Source organism: Jaculus jaculus, chromosome 8 (genome assembly GCF_020740685.1).
Source record: "Jaculus jaculus isolate mJacJac1 chromosome 8, mJacJac1.mat.Y.cur, whole genome shotgun sequence".
NCBI lineage: Eukaryota > Metazoa > Chordata > Mammalia > Rodentia > Dipodidae > Jaculus > Jaculus jaculus.
Window position 1 is genome coordinate 55,574,281 of NC_059109.1, and position 24,750 is coordinate 55,599,030.

Genomic DNA, 24,750 nt, shown 5'->3' on the forward strand with positions numbered 1-24,750 from the left:
GTGCTATGTCAGTAATTTGGGCCCTGCAGGGCAACAGAAACTTAGGCCCATTCATATCTTTAAAGTCTGTCATGGCGTTACTTTGGTTTGGGCTCTTTACAACACCCAACTTCCACATGTGCAGATGTATCCACACATATAAGCACACACAAACTGATGTCTTGAAGATCAAGCCAGTGCAGAAGCAGACTTGGTTCAGGCTTCTATAGCTGTTGGGCCTACCATAGTTACACCAGTCTGGGTGTTATGTGCATCAAGGTGTATCTGCTGCCGTCCAAGGGGTCATCATTTTAGACAAACTCTTCCTTGTCCATATGGGAAGAGGCTACTAAGGGACCAAGCTCAGCGAGTCTCCACACATGCTATGCAAGGTGACAGGGTCAGATATTCTATAGCTTGTACCTCATCCCTTCCCCAAGAGGCACCAGTATCATCAGAGAATGCTTAGCGCAAAAGTGAGAGAGCAAGAGCCTGGCGTGGTGACGCACGCCTTTAATCCCAGCACTCAGGAGGCAGAGGTAGGAGGATCGCTGTGAGTTTGAGGCAACCCTGAGACTACATAGTGAATTCCAGGTCAGCCTGGGCCAGAGTGAGACCCTACCTTGAAAAAAAAAAAAAAAAAAAAAGAGCAAGAATGCATGTGTGAGAGCAAGAGTGAGAACTAAAGGAAAATGACAATATTTGATTGGCCAAATGAGCAAATCACAACTCTCTAGGTCTTCTCCTTTACTTTTATGTTGAATGGGTAAATGATCTGTGAAGTTCTGTCTAACATTGTGGACTTCTAGATAGCAAATTCAAAGCAGCCCTCTTCTAAAGGTTTTATCCTCGGACCAGACCTATCTTCATTTTTGTTTACTACTAGCTGTGTAGTCACTGTCTCTTGGATTCCTGTTCTTTCCCAAATCCTACTTGTCTCAGATTTGTTTAAACCTCCTTTGTTTTCTTACACTTTTTTCTGCAAACCCCCAGATTATATATATCCCTGGTCTCCAGTCCTCCAGTTCCATGTCTGCCTACTTCTCTTTGCATCCCTGACTCCCAACTCATCTCCTGTGGTAATCCCGAGGGCCCCCCAGGGTCCCATCATAGGTCCCTTTTACAGAAACACTCCCTTCTCTAGAGCCAAAGGATCAGGTGTTCAGTGGCTCCAGTGACAAACCTGCTGTCAGGTTACAGGTATTGTTTCCTGAAAGGCCATACTACAGTGACAGAGGAGCCCCAGGCTGCCTGCAACGCCCTGTGTTCACCTGGCTGGCCCACACTAGGTGACAATATCCAGAACTCACCTCTAGTACCAGTGTGCACCTGGAAATATGGCTCTGAGCCTCTGGCCCCTGCTGCTACTGCTGCTGTTGCTGCTGCTGTTCTGCACAGGTGAGAACAGTGAGCCCTCTGACCGGAGGTTAAGGGGAGAGTTAAAGAGACAAGAATGTGGAGGTTAGCTGGGTATGGTGGTTCACACCTATAAACTTGGTACTCTGGAGACCAAGGCAGAGTCCAGTGTGGGCTACATAGACTGTCTCAAAAAGTATATAGATTAGCCGGGCGTGGTGGTGCACGCCTTTAATCCCAGCACTCGGGAGGCAGAGGTAGGATCGCCGTGAGTTCAAGGCCACCCTGAGACTACAGAGTTAATTCCAGGTCAGCCTGGACCAGAGTGAGACACTACCTCGAAAAACCAAAAAAAAAAAAAAGTATATAGACTAGTAATGTGGAAGTTATCCATTAGATATAAGCTAACAGGCCAAGGAAGAGAGGCAGAGATCGGTGCTGCCAGTGACGCCAAATATTAAGAAAGCAGGTTAAACCGGGTGTGGTGGTGCCCGCCTTTAACCCGAGCACTTGAGAGGCAGAGGTAGGAGGATCGCCGTGAGTTCGAGGCCACCCTAGACTATAGATTGAATTCCAGGTCAGCCTGGGCTAGAGTGAGATATTCCCTCGGGGGCGGGGGGGGGGGGGAGGAAGAAGACAAAAGAAAAGAAAAAAGCAGATCAAGATTTATTGTGGACTGATAAAAAGGGCTCAGCTCATTATTTGCTTATTGCATTTGCAGACTAGTGTGGGAATTGTGCTCAGGGCAGGACTTAGGTTTCTCCCCTTTAGTGACCTCTGCTTTCTCTCTTTATAGTGACGCTGGCCCCTATTGGGCCTCAGTTTTTGGATCATGGTCTCTCCCTCCTGAAGTCATTTCTCTCTACGCTGGACCAAGCTCCTCAGCGTTCCCTCAGCCGCTCTCAGTTCTCTGCATTTATGGCCAATATTTCTTCTTCCTTTGAGCTTGGGAGAATGGGGGAGGGACCTGTGGGAGAGCCCCCGCCTCTCCAGCCCCCTGCCCTCCGGCTCCATGATTTCCTAGTGACACTGAGAGGTAGCCCAGACTGGGAGCCAATGCTAGGGCTTCTGGGAGATGTGCTGGCGCTGCTAGGGCAGGAGCAGACTCCCCGGGACTTTTTGGTGCACCAAGCAAGTGTACTGGGTGGACTCATCGAGGTGCTGCTGGGAGCTTTGGTTCCTGGGGGCCCCGCTGTCCCTACGCGACCTCCGTGCACCCGCGATGGGCCCTCTGACTGCGTCTTGGCTGCCGACTGGCTGCCTTCTCTGCTCACGTTGTTGGAGGGTACCCGCTGGCAGGCCCTGGTGCACTTGCAGTCCAGCGTGGACCCCAGCAATGCCACAGGCCTCGATGACAGGGAACCAGCCCCTCACATTTTGCAAGGTCTGTTGAGCTTGTTTACTCCCACAGGGGCTCTGGGCTCTGAGGAAGCTCTTTGGGGCGGTCTTCTACGCACAGTGGGGGGCCCCCTCTATGCTGCCTTTCAGGAGGGGTTGCTCCGTGTTACTCACTCCCTGCAAGAGGAGGTCTTTTCCATTCTGGGCCAGCCAGAGACAGATGCCAATGGGCAGTGCCAGGGAGGTGAGCATATTGACAGGGCTGGGGGTGAGGTGTGGCAGGGAAAGAAGATGAGATTAAGGGCTGTGCTCATCCTTGCTCTTCCTTTTCCTTTCTAGGTAACCTTCAACAGCTGCTGTTATGGTAAGTAACAGGAGACCAGTAGTGAGGAGTTGGGCCCAAGGGTTCTGGAAGTGGAGTGTTGAAGACAACGTGGAGGAGAAAATCAATGGGAGGAGTGTCATTTAATGGTTTTGGAGTATGACGGTTATGTCATGTGACTGTGGGCACATCCCATACTCAGTCTATGCCACAGTTTCTCCACTTATAAGGCGAGGATGGTAATAATTACAGCAGAATTATTGTGAGGGATCAAATGGGTTAATGTTGAATGTGTTAATCACTTAGAATAGTGCCTGGCACCTAGTGCCCAATAATAAAGAGGGGTTTTGGGAAAAAAGAATGGCTGAATTCCCCTTACTAGCTCAGTCCAGCAATGCCAGAACACAGGCAGATTCAGTTACGAGGCAGATTTCCTGATAGAAAGTCAACCAAGGGTTGTGTTTAAGCTACCTAAAACCAAATAAAGAAAGGAGTCAGGTGCAGGCCAGGTGGATGGAAGGAGGGGGCGTACCTAGATAACTTTGTGCCTTAGCAGCATGGTTTGCTCCCCTTCCCTGTATCCCAGCATTCAAACAAATGACATCAATATCCTTACTGAGCCCACTTTTGCAAGTCTGTGCTTCCCCTGCAAGGCTACGGGCCAAGGTCAGTCTCCAGACATAGGAAATGTGAACTGACTGGATCCTGCCTGCTCCTCTCTCTGCACTCAGGGGCATCCGGCACAACCTTTCCTGGGATGTCCAGGCCCTGGGTTTTCTGTCTGGATCACCACCCCCACCTCCTGCCCTCTTGAACTGCTTGAGCACAGGTGTGCCTCTGCCCAGGGCTGCCTGGCCCTCAGCCCACATCAGTCCTCGACAACGACGAGCCATCTCTCTGGAGGCTCTCTGTCAGAACTACTCTGGCTCAGCACCGCCCTACAGCATTTCCAACTTCTCCGTCTACTTGCTTTGCCAGCATGCCAAGCCTGCTACCCCGCAGCCTCCTCCCAGTACTGCTGCCATCTGCCAGACAGCTGTGTGGTATGCGGCCTCATGGGTACCAGGTGCCCAAAGCTGGCTACAGGCCTGCCATGATCAGTTTCCTGATCAGTTTCTGGATGTGATCTGTAGCAACTTCTCCTTTTCAGCCCTGTCTGGTCCCAACCGTCGCCTGGTAAAGCGACTCTGTGCTGGCCTGCTTCCTCCCCCTACCAGTTGTCCTGAAGGCCTGGTCCCTGTGCCCCTCACCCCAGAGATCTTCTGGGGTTGCTTCTTGGAGAATGAGACTCTGTGGGCTGAGCGGCTATGTGTGGAGGAGAGTCTGCAGGCTGTGCCCCCCAGCAACCAGGCCTGGGTTCAGCATGTATGCCAGGGCCCCACCCCTGATGCTACTGCCTTTCCACCCTGCCATATTGGACCCTGTGGGGAACGCTGCCCAGATGGGGGCAGCTTTCTGCTTATGGTCTGTGCCAATGACACCATGTATGACGCCCTGGTACCCTTTTGGCCTTGGCTAGCAGGCCAGTGCAGGATAAGTCGTGGGGGCAATGACACTTGCTTTCTAGAAGGTCTGCTGGGTCCCCTTCTGCCTTTTCTGCCACCTCTGGGGCCATCTCCACTCTGCCTGGCTCCTGGCCCCTTTCTGCTTGGTATGCTTTCCCAGTTGCCACGCTGTCAGTCCTCTGTGCCAGCTCTTGCCCACCCCACACGCCTTCACTATCTCCTGCGCTTGATGACCTTCCTTCTGGGTCCAGGAGCTGGAGGGTCTGAGGCCCAAGGGATGCTGGGTCAGGCCCTGCTGCTCTCCAGTCTCCCAGACAACTGTTCCTTCTGGGATGCCTTCCGGCCAGAAGGCCGGCGTAGTGTACTGCGGACAGTTGGGGAATACCTGGAGCAGGAACAGCCAACCCCACCAGGATTTGAGCCTACCACCAGCCTCGGCTCTGGTATGAGCAAGATGGAGCTGCTATCCTGCTTCAGTGTGAGTTATCTGTCTGGGTAAAGATCTTGGAGCAAGGGAAGGGCCGATAGGGAAATTCCTCCAGTGTACAGAAGCAGTAGCATAGAACTCACAGTCATTCAAGCACACAGTTCTAGAGTCTGACAGGCTTGCACTCATGTCTTAGCTCTGTGACTAACCTTGGGCAAGTTATTCTGTCTCTGAATATATTTTCTCATCTGTAAACTAGGTGTAAGGAAATGCGAATTTGGGGCTGAGTAATGATTTGGCAGTTAAGGGCTTGCCTGCAAATCCTAAGGACCCAGGTTCGGTTCCCCAGTACCCTTGTAAAAGCCAGATGTACAAGGTAGCACATACATCTGGAGTTCATTTGCAGTGTCTGGAGGCCCTGGTGTGCCTATTCTCTCTCTCTATCTGCCTCTTTCTCTCAAATAAGTAAATAAAAATAAGATGGGCATGGTGGTACACGCCTTTAATCCCAGCACTTGGGAGGAAGGTAGGAGGATCGCCATGAGTTTGAAGCCAGCCTGAGACTACATAGTGAGTTCCAGGCCAGCCTAGGATAATATGGAATAATAGGTGCTGTCACCATAGCCCAGTGCATGATACGTAAACATTCTTTGATACTCTTTGACTTTCCCTGTTTCTCCTATATAAAGTAAAGGGATCCAGTTAGAGGTTTTTTTTGTTTTTTGTTTTTTTTCTCATTCTACACTCTATCCCAGGCTGACCTGGAACTCACTCTGAATGAAGCCCAAGCCAGCTACAAACTCATGGTGATCCTCCTACCTCAGCCTCCCAAGTGCTGAGATTAAAGGTGTGAGCGCCCATGCCTGGCAAGTTAGAGGGTTTTTTTTGTTTGTTTTGTTTTTTAATTTATACTTGCAAATAGTGAGAGATAGAGAGAAGAGAGACAGGTAGAATGGGTGTTCCAGGGCCTCCAGCTACTGCAAATGAACCCCAGATGCATGCACCACTTTGTGCATCTGGCTTTACGTGGGTACTGGGAAATCAAACCCAGGTCATTATGCATTGCAGGAAAATGCCTTTAATGACTAGGTCATCTCTCCAGCCCAAGTTAGAGAGTTTTAATTCTCTTCCTAATACATGAGAATTGGGGGCTGGCAGAATTCTGGAAAGTAAGGCATGGATGAAAACAATTCAAGGGGTCTACAAAGCAGACTTTGGTTAGGTTTAATAATTCCCTAAAGTATTGTGATCTTGGGAAGTGATTAAAATTTTTTTTTTGTCTTCCAGTTTTTTTCCCCCTGTAGAATTAAGGATCTTGGGCTGGAGGGATGGCTTAGCAGCTAAGGTATTTGCCTGCAAAGCCAAAGGACCCAGGTTCGATTCCCCAGGACCCACGTTAGCCAGATGCATAAGGGGGCGCACACATCTGGAGTTTGTTTGCAGTGACTGGAGGCCATGGCATGCTCATTCTCTCTCTCTCTGTCTCCCTCCCTCCCTCTTTTTCTGTCAAATAAATACATAAATAAATAAAAATAAAATATTTAGAAAAGAATCTTAAATATATTCATTTTTTTTTGTTTTGTTTTTTTCAAGGTAGGATTTCATTCCTAGCTCAGGCTGACCTGGAATTTACTATGTAGTCTCAGGGTGGCCTCGAACTCATGGCAATCCTCCTACCTCTGCCTCCCGAGTGCTGCAGTTAAAGGCATGCCTGGCAAGATATGTTAAATTTAGAGGCTGGAGAGATGACTTAACTGTTAAGGTGCTTGTCTGCAAAGCCTAGGGACTCAGGTTCAATTCCACAGTACCTACGTAAGCCAGATGCACAAGGTGGCATGTGCATCTGGAATTCCTTTGCAGTAGCTGGAGGCCCGGGTGTGCCCATTCTCTTTCTCTCTGTATCTGCCTCTTTCTCTCTCAAATAAATAAAATATTTTAAAAAGAATTTTTTTTTTTTGGTTTTTCGAGGTAGGGTCTCACTCTGGTCCAGGCTGACCTGGAATTAACTCTGTCATCTCAGGGTGGCCTTGAACTCATGGCAATCCTCCTACCTCTGCCTCCTGAGTGCTGGGATTAAAGGCGTGCGCCACCATGCCTGGCTAAAGAATTTTTAAAGATATGTTAAAGTTAGATCATTATATTGGTTCATAAGTGTGATGATTAGGTGTTGATGGTGTTGTGTGATGTGTGCCTTGTTATGATGTCAGCACATTACTGGCCTGATGTGAAAAAAATATACACATGTTAAATTCCTTAATTAATTCATTAAGCATCTCTTATGTATAAGGCACTTTACTTTAAATGCTGTTGGATATATAAAGATTCCTTACCCCAAATTAGGGCCACTTTTTCAAAGTCCAGGTTGAGTGAAATGGAATTAGAGTCGTAGTAACTTGGTTTGTACCTACAAGTATTTGAGCCAATTATGGGCCTGGCATGGGAGAGGATACAAGACAAGTTAAAACGTGACACCAGACTGAAAGGGACTACTGTCTGAAGAGACACACGTACTTTCTTCAGACGAAGGGCACGAGCACATCCCTGCACGTTAAGTTGAAGTGCCTGTGGAAGCTGGAGGAGGATAGAAGAGGCCACTTTCTTGCTATATTGTCTTTCTCCCCCTCAGCCTGTTCTGTGGGATCTGCTACAGAGAGAGAAGAGTGTTTGGGCCCTGAAAATTCTAGTGCAGGTAACGTGGTCACCTGGGTGGTCTGGTGCAGCCATGGCCTACAGTGAGGTCATGCTCACCATCACCTCCTGTTCTCAGGCATACCTACACATGCCCCCAGAAGACCTTCAGCAGCTGGTACTTTCAGCCGAGATGGAGGCTGCACAGGGCTTCCTGACACTCATGCATCGTTCCTGGGCCCAGTTACAGGTGGGCATACCGGAAGAAGGCTACAAAAATGTAGGGGGCCAGGTATGGTGGCATATGCCTTTAATCCCAGCACTCAGGAGGCAGAGGTAGGAGGATTGCCTTGAGTTTGAGGACACCCTGAGACTACATAGTGAATTCCAGGTCAGCCTGGGCGAGAGTGAAACCCTACCTTGAAAAAAAAAAAAAAAAAAAAAAAGGTGGAGAGGAATCTAGGGTCCAAAGGTGCCTAAAACCTAATACCTAGCATTTAGAGGGCTTGTCTTAGTGCAGGAAGGAACTCCAAAGAGGAGACAGCAAAGATACTAAACATTGCCAGAGTCTCTCCATTTCTGTGTCCTGCAGGTGCCACCATCGAAGGAGCAGGCCATGGGTCACCTGACAGCCCTGCTGCTCCAGCGGTACCCACGCCTCACCTCCCAGCTCTTCATCGACATGTCGCCTCTCATCCCCTTCTTGGCTGTCTCTGACCTGATGCGCTTCCCACCATCCCTGTTGGCCAATGACAGTGTGTAAGCGCCACTCCTGCTTCTGTTAGGGGCGGGTCGAGCCCATCCACCTGCAGAAGCTCCTTCCAGAGCTCCTGTCTATTAAAGCTGGGAGTCTCCTTCCTGCCATGGAAGCAGGGCTACAGAGGAGAAGACACAAGAGAAAAGGTTAAGGCCTGTTACTCTCCTTAGCTTGGCTGCCATCCGGGATCACAGCTCAGGAATGAGGCCTGAACAGAAAGAGGCCCTGGCAAAGCGACTGCTGGCCCCTGAGCTCTTTGGAGAGGTCCCTGATTGGCCCCAGGAGCTGCTGTGGGCAGCGCTGCCGTTGCTCCCCCATCTCCCTCTGGAGAACTTTCTACAGCTCAGCCCTCACCAGGTATGAGACAGTCATCTTTATTTGACTGGCCTATCATCTACTAGGTACGGTGGGAGTCAGTGACATGTATTTTACTGGACCCTTTTACATGTACACCCTAACATAAGATGATCTTCCCCATCTCAGATCCAGGCCCTGGAGGATAGCTGGCCTGTAGCAGGTCTCGGGCCAGGGCATGCCCGCCATGTTCTGCGTAGCCTGGTGAACCAGAGTGTCGAGGATGGTGAAGAACAGGTGCGCAGGTTAGTGAGCGTGGGGTTAATGACTGTGACCAGCATGGCTGAGGTAGAGATGGGTACAGCTGCTACGGTAGATTGGTTTCCTAGAAAGGTAGAGGCAAAAAGAGAGTAGGCAGTGCCTTTGGCCCTTAGAGAGAGGTCTATATATGGTGCGCACATTTCCTACTTCAGGGGTCAGAAGATCTATTCCCTGTACCCATATAGTCCTTACCTTGGTGCTAGCCTCAGTGACCATATAAGGGCAACTTTCATGCCCCCTTCAGGCTTGGGTCCCTCGCTTGTTTCCTGAGCCCTGAGGAGCTGCAGAGCCTGGTGCCCTTGAGTGATCCAATGGGGCCTGTAGAACGGGGCCTGCTGGAATGTGCGGCCAATGGAACCCTCAGCATAGAAGGACGGGTAAGCCCCTTGGTCCAGACCTAAAAGACTCCAGCTTCCCCTGGGATTATGTAGATGACAATCCCAATTGTACCAATCAAGGTCAAGGCATAGTGGTACCAGCTCCCCATGCCACCTCTGCTACCTTCATCCTTTACTGCATGGTCATTCTTTTTTGTGGCGGGGGCGGGGGTTAGGTAGGATTTCGCTCTAGCTCAGGCTGACCTGGAAGTCACTATGTAGTCTCAGGGTGGCCTTGAACTTGTGGTGATCCTCCTCCTACCTCTGCCTCCGGAGTGCTGGGATTAAAGGTGTGCACCACCACGCCTGGCTGTGGTCATTCTTAACGTGTTGCCATCTCTTCCTAGCCCTACCCTATCACACCCTTTGTGATATTGGTTCTAACCTCTGCTTGGTCCCATCCTTGGTTCCAACCCCTAGCCTAGTTTCTCACAAATCCAAACTGGGTTTAAAGAAGAGGTCCAGGATGCATCAGCCTTCTCTCCAGTCCCAAATTTCTTCTGGTTACAGGTGGCGTATGAACTTCTGGGTGTCTTGCGCGCATCTGGAGGAGCTGTTCTAAGCCCCAGGGAGCTGCAGGGGTGGGCCCCTCTCTTTCCTCAGCTGGGCCTCCGCTTCCTTCAGGAGCTGTCAGAGCCTCAGCTTAGAGCCATGCTTCCTGCCCTGCAGGGAACCAGTGTCACACCTGCCCAGGTGGGCCTGTCTTATTTTAAGAGCCCCAGTTATGAGCATTCCCATGTAGGGATGCCATCAGCTTCTCTTTTCCTTGATCAAGCACTAACGGTGAACCCTATACCAATGATCCCTCACCGCGACACCCTTCCTCAGATCAAGAAGCCCCTCTTGGCTCCTGGGGGTGGTTGAGAGGGAACTGATCATTTTGGAGAGCAGTTCTAGGAACCTGCTGGAGACTTGGCTGCTGGGGCCTTAGAGCTGTTGGTTTCTGACCCATCCCATCACAGGCTGTCCTGCTGCTTAGAAGGCTCATCCCTAAGCATGATGTGAGTAGCAGCTGTCCCATTGCCACACACCTTGCATCTGCTGTCTTCCGCCCTCACTGCTCCCTCATACATGTTGCCCTTCTACATTGGCTTGTCTTCCCCACAACCCTGCCCCGCTTCTTCAGGCCTCTTGTCTCTTCCTTCTCAGCTGTCCCTGGAGGAACTCTGCTCCTTGCACCCTCTTCTGCCAGGTCTCAGCCCACAGACACTCCAGGCCATCCCTAGACAAGTTCTGGTTGGGGCCTGTTCCTGCCTGGCCCCTGAACTGTCACGACTGTCCGCTTGCCAGACTGCTGCACTCTTGCAGACTTTTCGGGTACGAGAAGAGAATGGAAGATGAGACTATCAGGGGTTGGGGGCCTTCCCTCCCTGTGATGTTTCATTTGGCAGACTGCACTGATAAGGGGAGGTGCAATTTGCACTTCCAGTTCAAACCTATAGAACAAGGTTTGAGGTGTGTATTGCCTCAGAGGAATTCAGACTGATGACTGTCTGGAGGGAGTTTCTAACCCACTTGTGTTGCTTTGCGCGGTCAGTTCTCTCCTTGATGCACTTCCAGCTGGCTTCAGTGCTGTGTGGGCGACAGGGGAGTGGGAGCCCTTAGCCTGAGCAGCAGCCTCAGTGTCCCGTGGCTGGGTGCTGGTGTATGGGAGAGGGGTTATTTGTCAGATGCTACCTAGTCTTGTCCCCACAGAGCTCAGCTGGTTCCCATCCTCTGCTTCAGATTCCTCAGGAATGGTTACTATTTGGGAGGAGGGCATCTCCCTTGTATATGGCAGGGGGCAGGTATATAAGGGAATGCATATGCCCAAATGGACACACACACACACACACACACACACACACACACACACTACTAATTCTCATGCAGGTGAAAGATGGCGTTAAAAATATGGGTACAACAGGTGCTGGTGCAGCTGTGTGCATTCCTGGTCAGGTATGTGTGAGATGTCTGACTGAACTCCTCTCTATGTTCTGGGTGGTTTCATCTGGCTGGTCCTGCCTTGCACACTCCCCATGTAGCTCTGAAAGTTCACATTAGCTGCGTGCTACATGCTAACAGCTTCTCCTGGGCCCTGATGTAGGACAGCATGACCCATGCCATCCTACCATGTCAAATGCAGAAGGGCCTGAGAAATCTTCCAGGCCAGCCACCTACTTAAAGATGAAAAGATCAAGCAAGGCTCAGAGAAGCGAGGGAACTTCCATTTATCAGGTTTCTAACTAGCAACAGCACAATTTTCATACCTGCAGCATGAGGGCGCCAAGGTGTTCATAGCTATAATGGCAAATGCCATTCCACTCCTATCCTAGCTTTGATCTCTTTCTGCCCCTTCTCTGAGGGCTAGCACAGACCCTCTCACCTATCACTGCGCTGCTACACCCATCACACCAGCAGCCCATCCCCACCACTTGGCCAGACTGCCTGCTTCCCCTGCTCCCATTAAAGCTACTACAACTGGACACTGCAGCTCTTCTGGCAAACCAAAGACGCTATCGGCATCTTCTCTGGTCAGAGCAGCAGGTAATGCTCTCTTCTTTGATCATAATCCCTTTCTCCCCGCTTGTCTCTTCTATTTCCTTTACTCATCCCTTACCTTACGTGGCGCCTTATGACTGGGATCCTTCAGAATCTCTTTCAAAGGAGTAGACCTTTGGGAGAGGGAGACTGGTGGGAACCACACAATGGAGGAGCGGGTTTGAATCCAAGCCTCTGAGGTTCCATAGGCCAGTGTCTCTGCTTATCTTTCCTTGTCCTATAGGCACAGTTTCTCTGGAAGAAAATGCAGTTGCCCACCAGCTTAACTCTTAGGAATCTACAGTGAGTAACTTGTGTTGAACAGTTTATTTTCTATTTATTATTATAGTTATTAGTTTGTGGTGCAGGGGATCAAACCCAGGGCCTCACAAATTCTAGGCAAGTGCTGTACTACTGAGCTATACTCCTAGCCCTTGATTAACACTTTTAAGTGCTTACTGTAAATGCCAGGTACTGTGTGATGGGGTACACAGGGATGGGTAGACGACATATTGTCCCAGCCTCATCAGTGTTCTGGTTGCTTCCCCTTCCACAGATCCACGTGTATTCTGACTGTTGCTTCAGGACTCAGAAAACCTGTGCTTAGATTCTAGCCCTGTCACCTATGTGTGCTCTTAGGTCAATCACACTCAGCTTCAGTGTTTTCTTCTACATAATGAGAATTAAAATAGGTAGGAATTGTGAAGAATAAATGAGATAAGTCATACAAGATATTTAACATAGTTCCTGTCTCATTGTAAATTCCCAATAGACATTTGCATTCTTATTTTATTTATTTCTTTTTTTATTTGAGGTAGGGTTTCACTGTAGCGTAGGCTGATATGGAATTTACTATGTAGTCTTAGGGCAGCCTCAAACTTACATTGATCCTCCTACCTCTCACTCCTGAGTGCTGGGATCAAAGGCAAGTGCCACCAGGCCTGGCTAAATTAAAAAAAAAATTATTTTAGTTAGTTATTTAAAAGAGAGAAAGAAGCCAGGCATGGTGGTGCATGCCTTTAATCCCAGCACTCGGGAGGCAGAGGATCACTGTGAGTTCAAGGCCACCCTGAGAATACAGAGTGAATTCCAGTTCAGCATGGACTAGAGTGAAATCCTACCTCAAAAAAAACAAAAAACAAAGAGAGAGAGAGTGAGAGAAAGAATGAGAGAACCAGGCATGGCGGTGCACACTTTAATCCAGCACTTGGGAGGCAGAGGTAGGAGGATTACCATGAGTTCAAGGCCACCCTGATACTACATAGTGAATTAGTGAATTCCAGGTCAGCCTGGGCCAGAGTGAAACTCTACCTCAAAACCTCCCCCCACCAAAAAAAGAGAGGGGGGGGAGTTGGGGGATAGAGAGAGTTCAGCGAGAATGAGGGAGAGAAAAAATGGATGCACCAGGGCCTTCGGCCACTGCAAACTCCAGATGTATGTGCCACCTTATGCATCTGGCTTTATCTGGGTACTGGGGAAATCAAACATGGGTCCTTTGGCTTTGCAGACAAGTGCCTTAACTGCTAAGCCATCTCTCCAGCCCTGCTTTCTTAAATTAATTCAAGATGACTTCAAAGCCACTAGAAGAAGTAGGTATCACCTTACTTGTACCCATGGTAAAAGAGTTAGGGTCTGAAGACATGGCTCTAGTTTCTAGTTTCACTTTACTTCTAGTAGACCGAAGTTGATGAGCACATCACTTGACCTCTATAGATTTGTATTTTCTTCTATAATGAGCAGTGGTCAGATTGTAGGAAGCCAATGATGACATCTGTGTACAAACATTTTGCAGACTATGAATGACCATAGATGAACATCTGTCTTTGTGCTGAGAGTGTTGATGTTGAGACTCGGGCGGGCTGTGGCATGAGTTAAAGGAGCATCTCCCCACTCACACACCCACAGGGCCCTGGGAAACCTGGCAGGGGGCATGTCCTGTGAGTTTCTGCAGCAGATCAACTTAATGGTAGACTTCCTAGATGTGGTACACATGCTCTATCAACTGCCCACTGGTATTCGGAAGAGCCTGGTGAGAGAGAGGGGCACTTAAGAATCAGTGGGAGGCTGATACTCTGGGTTCAGCACCTCAGGCCCCAGGCTCAGCTCTGTCCTGACCTTGCCTTTCCACCCTGTCCACAGAGGACCTGTATCTGGGCAGAGCTACAGCGGAGGATGACAATGTCAGAGCCAGAGCTGACCACCCTGGGGCCCGAGCTGAGCGAGCTTGACACAAAGCTGCTCCTGGATTTACCGTGAGTACCCGGCTGGACACCAGATACTGAAGGGGCTCAGCTTGGAGTATAAGATCTCCCCTTAGGAAATGCCCTAGACGAGGCAGTTTTCTGTCCGGTGGTTTCCTGATATCTGTCTAAAGCAGAAGATTCTGTTCAAAGTTGTTCTGTGCATCCACTGGCTTCCAGAGCATGGCCCACATAGGATGGTGGAGGTTGGCAATACAATGTTGTAGCCTGTCAAGCAAATTTAATAAAACCTAGACACAGTTATCTGAAGTGAGGGGAGGAATGATCCAACTGTAGTTGCTTAGGGCACTATGTTCTCAGTATGTTCAGAGGAGTGGATAAAGAGAAAATACATTAAAGATGTGTTCATAAAATGAAGTAGAACAATAAAAAATTTAAAAACAAAAAAAGAAAAAAGAAAAAAAAGAGAGAAAAAATGCTTTCAAAAACCTTCAAATTTTCCGGGCATGGTGGTGCACGCCTTTAATCCCAGCATTCGGGAGGCAGAGGTAGGAGAATCGCTGAGAGTTCGAGGCCACCCTGAGAATACATAGTGAATTCCAGGTCAGCCTGAGCTAGAATGAGACCCTACCTTAGAAAACCAAAAAACAAAACAAAACAAAACAAAACAAAACAAAACAAAACACCTTCAAATTCCTATAGAGCTATCAAGTGGAAAGTATATAGACATATTTCTGAATGGGTCCATGGGACAAGGCTAAGATTTATGAGTTAAAAACCAGATTTTGGGCTGGGCATGGAGGTACATGCCTTTAATCCCAGCACTCAGGAGGCAGAGGTAGGAGGATTGCCATGAGTTAAAGGCCACCCTGAGAATGAATTAATGAACTAATGAATTTCAGGTCAGCTTGGGCTAGAGTGAAACCCTACCTTGAAAACCAAAAACAAACAAACAAACAAATTTGGGGCTGGAGAGATGGCTTAGTTATTAAGGTGCTTGCCTGCAAATCCAATAGACCAAGGTTTGATTCCCCAGTACCCATGTAAGCCATATGTACAAGGTGATGCATGGTCTGGAGTTACTAAAAACAAAACAAAACAAAACAAAACAAAAAAACAGATTTTTTGGGAAGGGGTGTTGGGAAGATAGCTCAGGAGTTAAAGGCACTTGCTTGCCTGCCAGTCTGGGTTTAATTCCTAAGCCACCCATATAAACAAGACTCAGAAAGTAGCCCAAGAAAGCCGGGCGGGTGGCACACACCTTTAATCCCAGCACTAGGGACACAGAGATAGGTGGATTGCCGTGAGTTCGAGGCCACCCTGAAACTACATACTGAATTCCAGGTCATCTTGAGCTAGAGTGAAACCCTACCTTGAAAAACAAAAACAATAATAACAATAACAATAACAATAACCAAAAAAAAAAAAAACAAGAAAGAAAAGAAACCTAATTTTTGAGCAATGTAATAAATTGAGAACTTCTTTGGAGGTTCTAGCAGGGGAGTGCAGCTATTCATATACCCTTGATCAAAGACTGGTCCTCCTCTTTGACTGAACATGCAGCTTCAGGAGGGATGCACATGGAGTGAGAGAGGAAGGAGACACCCATCTAGCCAGCCAGATCAGATGAATCAACCCTGGTGATCAATGGGGTGACAGGTAGGGCAGCCAGATCGCCCTCACATCTTATAATAAACTGAGTTACTGAATTCCTGGATTCAGAGTCTGGTGTGCTCACCTATGAGTGAGTGAAGTCCTGATCATTGGCACTGTACAGATCTCAGCTGGAGGGTTCCATGGATGGAATGTTAGAAAGCAGATTCAAGTATGAGTTGGAGAGAAGGCTAGGTGAGCCTAAGGTTCTTCTATATAGAGCTTCTAGTTTATGAGTATCTTACCCACATGCTAATTTTCCTGTTTTCATCCCACCACAGTCCCTTGCAATTTGAACTGTGAGAGTAGAACAAGGCCAGGATTAAAGACTCCTTGAAGATGAGAGGATGGTAAACGCAGTTGACTCCCATTTTTACATGTTTGTGGGCTTTTCTACAGATTTGAGCTCTCATAGTACTTGATCCAGTTCTAGAATTTTCAATCCTTTATAGAGTACAAGATGTCACTTCTGATTTCTAGTTGTGCTTTTTTTAAAGGCCAGTTAAATTTCTTTAACTATGTTGGTACTGTAAGATATATTAAAACCCAAAAATATGGATGAGGTCAAAGACCTTAGATCAAGAGTTGGAAAACTAGAGTTTCTCATTATGAGACATAAGAAATATATATATATATATATATTTTAAGATCTTTTTTAAAAAAAATTTTATTTTATTTATTTGAGAGAGACAGACACAGAGAGAAAGACAGATAGAGGAAGAGAGAGAGAAGGGGCGCGCCAGGGCTTCCAGCCTCTGCAAACGAACTCCAGACGCGTGCACCCCCTTGTGCATCTGGCTAACGTGGGACCTGGGGAACCGATCCTCAAACCGGGGTCCTTAGGCTTCACAGGCAAGCGCTTAACCGCTAAGCCATCTCTCCAGCCCATATATATATATTTTAAATTTAATTACATGGTTTATTTTTTGAGGCAGGATCTGGAATTCACTATGTGGTCTCAGGGGTGGCCTCAAACTCTCAGCAATCCTCCTATCTCTACCTCCTGAGTGCTGGGATTAAAGGTGTGTGCCACCATGCCCAGCAGAGATTAATTTTTTTTTTTTTTAATTTTTTTTTTTTTATTTGAGAGTGACAGACACAGAGAGAATGACAGATAGAGGGAGAGAGAGAGAATGGGCGCGCCAGGGCTTCCAGCCTCTGTAAACGAACTCCAGACGCGTGCACCCCCTTGTGCATCTGGCTAACGTGGGACTTGGGGAACCGAGCCTCGAACCGGGGTCCTTAGGCTTCACAGGCAAGCGCTTAACCGCTATGCCATCTCTCCAGCCCTGTTTTTGTTTTTTGAGGTAAGGTCTCACTCTAGCTCAGACTGACCTGGAATTCCCTATGTAGTCTCAGGGTGGCCTCGAATTGCAATCCTCCTACCTCTGCCTCCAAAGTGCTGGTATTAAAAACATGTACCACCACACCCAGCTAAAAAAAATATATATGTTGGTTTTCTTGAGGTAGGGTCTCACTCTGGTCCAGGCTAACCTGGAATTAACTCTGTCATCTCAGGGTGGCCTTGAACTCATGGCAATCCTCCTACCTCTGCCTCCCGAGTGCTGGGATTAAAGGTGTGCACCACCACACCTGGCTAAAAAATATTTTTTGTTAATGTAAGAGAGAAAAAGAATTGGTGCACCAGGGCCTGTAACCACTGCAATCAAACTCTAGACGTGTGCACCCTTTTGTGCATATGTATGACATTGCACGTTTACATCAATGTTTGGCTTACATGGGACCTGGAGATTTGAACATGAGTTCTTAGGCTTTGTAGGCAAACACTTTAACTGGTAAGCCATCTCTCCAGCCGTGGTTAAGAAATTTTTTTTTTTTGTTTGTTTGTTTTTGTTTTTCGAGGTAGGGCTTCACTCTAGCCCAGGCTGACCTGGAATTCACTATGGAGTCTCAGGGTGGTCTCAAACTCATGGCAATCCTCCCATCTCTGCCTCCTGAGTGCTGGGATTAAAGGCGTGAGCCACCATGCCCAGCTAAGAAATATTTTAATAGTATTTAGTATGTGGGGCTTTTGAGTTTATTAGATCAGACAGGTTTTTCTTTGAGGTAAATTAGAAATAGGTCACTCTCTTTGTTTTCTCCCTTCAAGCGTAGGGTGGGAAATGACTCAGGATTGTTGAGTGTCAAGTTGGGTCTGGTGTATCTTTTCTGGAGAATGTGGGGTTTGGTGATCCCTTCTCAGCTTGGCTCAGTTCCAACTAAATGCCTCTATTGTCAAATTTTAATGATAGGATCCAAATGATGGACAGATTATCTAATGACTCCATTATGTTGGTGGTGAAGCTGATACAAGGAGCTCCCGAGCAGCTGCTAGCAATGACCCCACTCCACCGGGCAGCCTTGGCAGAGAGGGCTCTAAAATACCTGGTAAGAGTCTACTCTACCACCTTTATCTGCTGTTCCTGGCAATGCTTGCCCCTCAAATAATTCTCTCTCACTTCTAGGCTCAAATCCTATCTGCTTACTATCAACAGGTTCCTATCTACACGTCCCTAAAGCCCTAGCTCCTAGATCTGCCTCTGGGTTCCACTCCTTGATAAGCTGCTTCATGTTTTATGTACATGTCCCATGGAGTATAAGAAATCTCTGGATTCCACCTCTCTGTCTTTCTGTTTGCTCCTGTCTGAGTTCATTCACTGTTGAAGAAATAAACAAAGGCAGTGACCGTTACAGGGTGCTAATTTGTGAGCACAGGAGAGGGAAGGTCAAGGGACTCAGTGTCTTGATCAGAGTCTGGTCCTCTGAGTCAGTTGCATTGTCCAAGGCCTGATGCCCTTCTCCAGGCTCCAAAGGAGACCCTGATCTCAGAGGAAGTGCTGGAGGCATTGGGCCCCTTAGTTGGATTCCTGGGAATAGAGAGCACAAGACGGATCCCTTTACCAATCCTGCTGTCCCATCTCAGTCAGCTGCAAGGCTTCTGCCTAGGAGAGACATTTGCCACAGAGCTTGGAAGGCTGCTGTTGCAGGAACCTGTTCTTGGGTATGGACTGTTGGGCACCTCAGATTCTAACATCCCACAACCAGCTCCTCACCCATCAGCATGAGTGGCCCATTCCATATGCTTAAATGTCTCCTGAGTCCCCAATTATAGTATGTCCTATTTTTCTCACAGTTCCCTCAACTCCCCAATCCATTTTATCCTTCCTGTCCCCCAGGAAACCAGAGTCATGGAGCCAGGATGAAGTAGAGCAAGCTGGACGCCTGGTGTTTACTCTGTCCACGGAAGCTATTTCCTTGATCCCCAGGGTGAGGTGCAGGAAGAAAGGAGAGAGTAAATGCACAGATGAGGCCACGGGATGGATAAGGAGCTAAGCAGATAAAATAAAACAAAACAGGACTTTTGGGCTTTGCATATGTATAATGTGTACGTGTGTGGTATGTGTGCATGCGTATACATATTTGTGTATATATGTGGGCATGTAAGTGTGGAGGCCAGAGGTTGACATTGGTGTCTGCCTCCATCATTTGTCACCTTATTTACTGAGGCAGGATCTCTTACTTGAACCCAGAGCTTGACAATTTGGCTCTTCTAGCTAACCAGCTTGTTCTGGGGACCCAGTCTCCATTTCCTGAGCACTGGGATGACTGGCTGACCTCCACTTAGTATTTACATGGGTGCTGGGGAACTGAACTGCAATCCTCACACTTGTGTGGTAAATATTTTATCCACCAAGTCATCTCCCTGGCCAGTTTTTTAAATTTTCAGTGTTGGTTTGCTCATGACAGGGTCTTATAGCCCAGGCTGGTTTGGAATTCACCGTGTGGCCCCGGCTAGCCTCAAGTCCACAACCAGTCCTTCTCTTTCAGCCTCCCAGGTGCTGGGATTATAGACATGAGCCACCAAGCCTAGTTATAGGCTGTTGGAACTACAGCTGCAGCATTTGGCCTGGGTTTGATCCAAATGATCTTCCCCTCCCTTTACTTTCTCCTGCAGGAGGTTTTGGGCCCAGAGACCCTGGAGCGTCTTCTAGAGAAGCAGCAGAGCTGGGAGCAGAGCAGAATTGGGCATCTGTGTGGGGGGCCACGGCTTGCTCCCAAGAAAGCAGCTCTGGTAGCTGGGATTGTACGTCCAGCTGCTGAGGGCCTCCCAGGTAAAGCTACCCAAGTACTCCTGCTCCAGCAGGGTGTATGGGAGAAAGTATTCAAACAAGGCAACTAGTGGAGTTGAGAGTCTGGGCTCTCTGACTGTGGATGAAGCCCACTGGTTGAGTGTTACCTAGAATGTACCAGGTCTTGGGTTCCACCACTCCCACCACTTCCAACACACACACACACACACACACACACACACACACACACAGCACTCTAGATGTGCTCTGTAGACTGTGCAAACTTGCTTTCTGGGCTTTGGCAATTTATAAAGCAAAAGATTTAGGAGATAACATTCATGGTCCTTTCTTGTTCTAGAGGCCTGTAATTCTGAGAGTTTATAATCCATTAAGTTTTAAAAGTCAGGTGTGGTGGGGCACACCTGTAATCCCAACCCTTAGGAGGTGGAGGGTAGGAGGATTAGGAGTTCAAGTCAGTGTCAGATACATGGCAAATTGGAGGATGGCCTGAGACAAGTGAGACCCTGTTTCTAAATAAATAAATAAATATTTAGCCCATCATTTCATTTTCTTGTTCTTTCAGCAGAGTTCTGCTGGAGAGTTTTCTAGAAGGCAGACACCACTATAGGGCTAGACTCCTGGGTCCTCATTCAGCCCTGCCATTAAATACCCGAACAAGCTTCCCCATCTTCTACGTGGGAAATGAGGACTCTCTCCTACCCAGTTCTTTTGTTCTAATACACTTGGGACCCTCTAAATCTCATCCTGCAATCACACCTGCCCCATCCTGCCCAGACTGAAAGCGTCATTCCATCTTCAGTTTTCACTCTAGGAACACTACATCGCTGACCCCGGCTCTGTCTCACTCCTCTAGAGCCTATACCAAACTGTGCAGACATTCGGGGGACCTTCCCGGCAGCCTGGTCGGCCACACAAATTGCAGAGATGGAACTCTCAGACTTTGAAGACTGCCTGGCACTATTTGCTGGAGATCCAGGACTTGGACCCGAGGAACTGCTGGCAGCCATGGACAAGGCAAAGCAGGTTAGGGATGGAGCGGCTAAGTGGGGTTTGAGCGGGGAAATGCATCAAGTTGCGGTTGGTGGAACACAAGGGAATTGAGAGTTGGGTTAAGAGGTGGTGAAGTGGAAGATAAAAAGCTAGAAGGTTTGGACCATGTGTAGAGTCAGAAGGGACCAATTAGGAGAGAGAGAGAGCACTAGTATGGTAGGCGGAAGGACTATTTTAGTGTGCATCAAAATAATCTGGGGAGCAGGTTTTTAAAATGCCTTTGCTGCTCTGGGGAGATAACTCAGTCAGTAAAGTGCTTATCTCATTAGCATGAGGACTTTGATCCCCAGTACCCAAGTAAAAGCTGGGCTTGGTGGCGTGTGCCTGAATCGCAGTGTTGGAGGTGTGGAGATGGGTGGACCTCTAGAGCCCACTGGCCAGCTAGTTAGTTTAGCTTAACTGGTGAGCTCCAGGCCAATGAGAGACCCTGTCTCAAAAAGAGGTATACAGAGCACCTCAGGATGATACCTAAGGATAATACCTCTGGCCTCCACATGCCATGTGCACATGTGCCCACACACATATGTATGTTAACACACATATGAGCATGCATACATAAATGCATACATACCACACATGCAAAAAATGCTATTGCTGGGATCCCATGCTAGAGTGACTATGAATCTTTGGGGGTTGGGTCTAGGCATCTGCATTTTAGCAAGCACCTCAGTGACTCTAGTGCACATAAAAGATAATAATTCATTGCTGGGCGTGGTGGCGCACTCTTTTAATCCCAGCACTTGGGAGGCAGAGGTTGGAGGATAGCAGTGACTTTGAGGCCAGCCTGAGACTACATAGTGAATTCCTGGTCAGCCTGGGTCAGAGCCAGACCCTACCTCTGAAAAATACTCCCCCCACACACACAAAAAGGAGCATTTATGGACTAGAATTTGCTCTTCTTCTAAGATTCTCTAGATTTTTTTTTTTTAATTTTTTTGAGATAGGGTCTCACTGTACCCTAGGCTGACCTGGAACTCACTCTGTAGTCCTAGGCTGACCTTGAACTCACAGCATTCCTCCTACCTCTGCCTCCCAAGTGCTGAGATTGAAGGCATGTGCTACCACACCAGCCTTCTGGGTCTTTCAGTAACCCCTAAGCCTGAGAAGCCTTCTCATTTTACAGTGGAGAAGACTAAAGAAAAGGAGAGTGATCTGCCTAGATCCACAGCTAAATCCTGGCAGCCATCATTTCAACTCCTAGTCCAGTATTTTTTCCATTCACATTGTTCCTGTCTTCCACCTAGTTATGGGGTCCCCCCCAAGGATTCCGTCCTGAACAGATTCTACAGCTGGGCCGGCTCCTCATAGGTCTAGGAGAACAGGAGCTACAGGAGCTGATCCTGGTGGACTGGGGAGTGCTGAGCACCTTGGGGCAAATAGATGGCTGGAGCTCTGTCCAGGTAGTACCTTCTCTCCCCCTGCCAACTCCTCAAACAGCCATCATGCCGATCCAAACCTCTAGGTCTTCCAAGCCCAAGAGATTTGTTTTCTTATGATCCCCTCTGAACATTCTTTGTATCTTTTATTTTTTAAAATATTTTATTTTTATTTATTTATTTGGGGGGGGGGGAGAATGGGTGTGTCAGAGCCTCCAGCCGCTGCAAACTGCAGATGCATGCGCCACCTTGTGTATCTGGCTTATGTGGGTTCTTGGGAATAAAACCTTGTCCTTTGGCTTTGTAGGCAAGCGCCTTCACTACTAAACCATCTGTCCAGCCCCTGTATCTTTTCTTAATGCATCATACCAGTGACTTTAGGGAGTCTATGATTTGTTTACTTTGAGGCCCTGGGCACAATATTCTCTCCTTTTCTCTGAGGCCTTCTCCTTTTTCTTTTTTTGAGGGATGTGTGTCCTTGACTTTTTCCCCATGGCTATTGGATTTTCTGATCTTAGTAACAAGGCAATATAATCCAGTAGCACCTTCCACTCTCCTAATCACTTCCTTACTCATGAGCACCTCAGGATTTCTCTCCTTATCCCGCATTCCTTCTTGCACCCCAGCTCCGGATTGTGGTCTCCAGTTTCCTACGGCAAAGTGGTCTGCACGTGAGCCACCTGGACTTCATTTACCTGACAGCACTGGGTTACACGCTCTGTGGACTGCGGCCAGAGGAGCTACAGCATATAAGCAGTTGGGAGTTTAGGTCAGCGGCTGAAGGGTGCGGGTGGTGGTGCTGTGGGAAAGATGGGCTTGTAACAGGGTAGTCCCATGGAGGAAGGGAACTCGTTTGAAGCCATCTCTTCCCCTGTCTTATGATCATGGTCTCTGTCACTGATGCTTCTTCCTTTCTTCCCTCCCACTGCTCTACAGCCAAGCAGCTCTCTTCCTGGGCCACCTGCATCTCCCGTGCTCTGAGGAACAGCTGGAGGTTCTGGCCTACCTCCTTGTGCTGCCTGGTGGCTTTGGTCCAGTCAGTAACTGGGGGCCTGAGATCTTCACTGAAATTGGCACAATAGCAGGTGGGGAGGCAGAGTCTGCCAGTGTTGGTTGTGAGGGTTTGGCTTCCACATCATGGGTAGACAACATAAGGAACACTAGCCTAGGCAGACTTCCTTCCTTTCTCCCCCCCCCTTTTAGCCCAGGCTATCCTTACACTCCTGTTTCTTCTGCCTTAGACTTGAGTTCTGGGATTAGAGGTGTGTGCTACCACACCCAGCTTTATCTTGGTCTCCTCTACCCCTCCCCTCCATTAGGTACCCTGGATTTCTTTTTTGTTTTCTTTGATTTTCTTCTGAGGTAGGGTCTCACTCTAGTCCAGGCTGACCTGAAACTCACTCTGCAGTTCCAGGATGGCCTCAAACTCATAGTGATCCTCCGACCTCTGCCTCCTGAGGGCTGGGATTAAAGGTGTGCACCACCACACCTGGCAACCTTGGACTTCTTATGTGGTTCCTAAGAAAATGTTTAGATGAAGGGCTGTAAACATGTTGAGCAAGGTCTATGGTATGTGCTTTAAGAGTACTATAGGTGTGAAGAGAAGGGCAGTGGCTAGTGTGACATTTAGATACACCCTGCTTTCTTCAACAGCTGGCATCCCAGACTTGGCTCTTTCAGCACTACTGCAGGGACAGATCCAGGGCTTGACACCTCTTGCCATTTCTGTCATCCCTGCTCCTAAATTTGCTGTAAGTTTTGATGGACTGGTATCTGGGGTTACCAAAGAACCAGGGCTCAACAGGGTTTCGTGGATGTACTGATTCCTGTCCCTACCTCTAGGTGGTATTCAACCCCATGCAGCTATCTAGTCTCACCAGTGTTCAGGCTGTGGCTGTCACTCCTGAGCAAATGGCCTTCCTGAGTCCTGAGCAGCGACGAGCAGTTTCATGGGCCCAGCATGAGGGGAAGGAGATCCCAGAACAGCAGGGTGAGTTCCTAACTGTACAGCTTGACCCTCTATCATCTGACCCAGAGCCTATGTCCTAACCTGATGCAGATCATCTGGCCCTCCAAACTCACACAAGAAGATCCTTGGAATGACAGAGTCAACAGGCAGAGAGCCGTTTTCCAAGTATCAGACTCCTGGGGAGCAGAGTAGTGATATTGCTCCCATTCCTTGTGTCATTACAGGTCGGAGCTCAGCCTGGCACCTCCGTGTCGGCTCACAATTCTCCTGGACTCTGACATGGACCATTGGTTTTCTTGGCCACCTACTATGATCCCATCTCTTCAGTTGAGGGAGCTTGTTGGGAGAGAAACCTTATACTGAATAAAGTACAAATGGAAGTGTATCCTAATTATTCTCAGTAAGATGGTGAGAAATATAGGTAAAATATTAGTTTTCCAGCCAGGCATGGTGGTGCACATCTTTAATCCCAGCATTTGGGAGGCAGAGGTAGGAGGATTGCTGTGAGTTCAAGGCCAGCCTGAGACTACAGAGTGAATTCCAGGTCAACCTGGGCTGGATGAAACCTTACCTTAGAAAACTAAAA

General features: G+C 48.2%; 1 protein-coding gene and 1 pseudogene across 1 annotated transcript; both read left to right on the top strand.

Moving 5' to 3' along the window:
• The first annotated feature begins 1,316 nt into the window (after positions 1–1,316).
• Strc (stereocilin) lies at positions 1,317–24,477 on the top strand. The gene is made up of 29 exons (XM_045157536.1): positions 1,317–1,377; positions 2,132–2,917; positions 3,013–3,037; positions 3,727–4,978; positions 7,554–7,616; positions 7,695–7,785; positions 8,122–8,314; positions 8,483–8,669; positions 8,796–8,911; positions 9,172–9,304; positions 9,815–9,997; positions 10,267–10,305; positions 10,454–10,621; positions 11,177–11,242; positions 11,705–11,830; positions 12,069–12,127; positions 13,730–13,853; positions 13,964–14,076; positions 17,931–18,066; positions 18,483–18,679; positions 18,855–18,945; positions 19,634–19,790; positions 20,623–20,792; positions 22,064–22,219; positions 22,822–22,964; positions 23,132–23,280; positions 23,849–23,946; positions 24,038–24,185; positions 24,389–24,477. The coding sequence occupies exons 1-29, from the start codon at positions 1,317–1,319 to the stop codon at positions 24,475–24,477; spliced, it is 5,319 nt and encodes a 1,772-aa protein (XP_045013471.1).
• On the top strand, positions 7,059–7,152 carry LOC123463271 (annotated as a pseudogene).
• Positions 24,478–24,750: the final 273 nt, after the last annotated feature.

Excerpts from the sequence above, each read along its gene's own strand:
- Strc (XM_045157536.1), top strand. The coding sequence starts at position 1,317 with ATGGCTCTGAGCCTCTGGCCCCTGCTGCTACTGCTGCTGTTGCTGCTG. Across the intron at positions 4,979-7,553 it reads AGCTGCTATCCTGCTTCAGT|CCTGTTCTGTGGGATCTGCT; the intron begins GTGAGTTATCTG and ends TCTCCCCCTCAG. Across the intron at positions 8,670-8,795 it reads TACAGCTCAGCCCTCACCAG|ATCCAGGCCCTGGAGGATAG; the intron begins GTATGAGACAGT and ends TCCCCATCTCAG.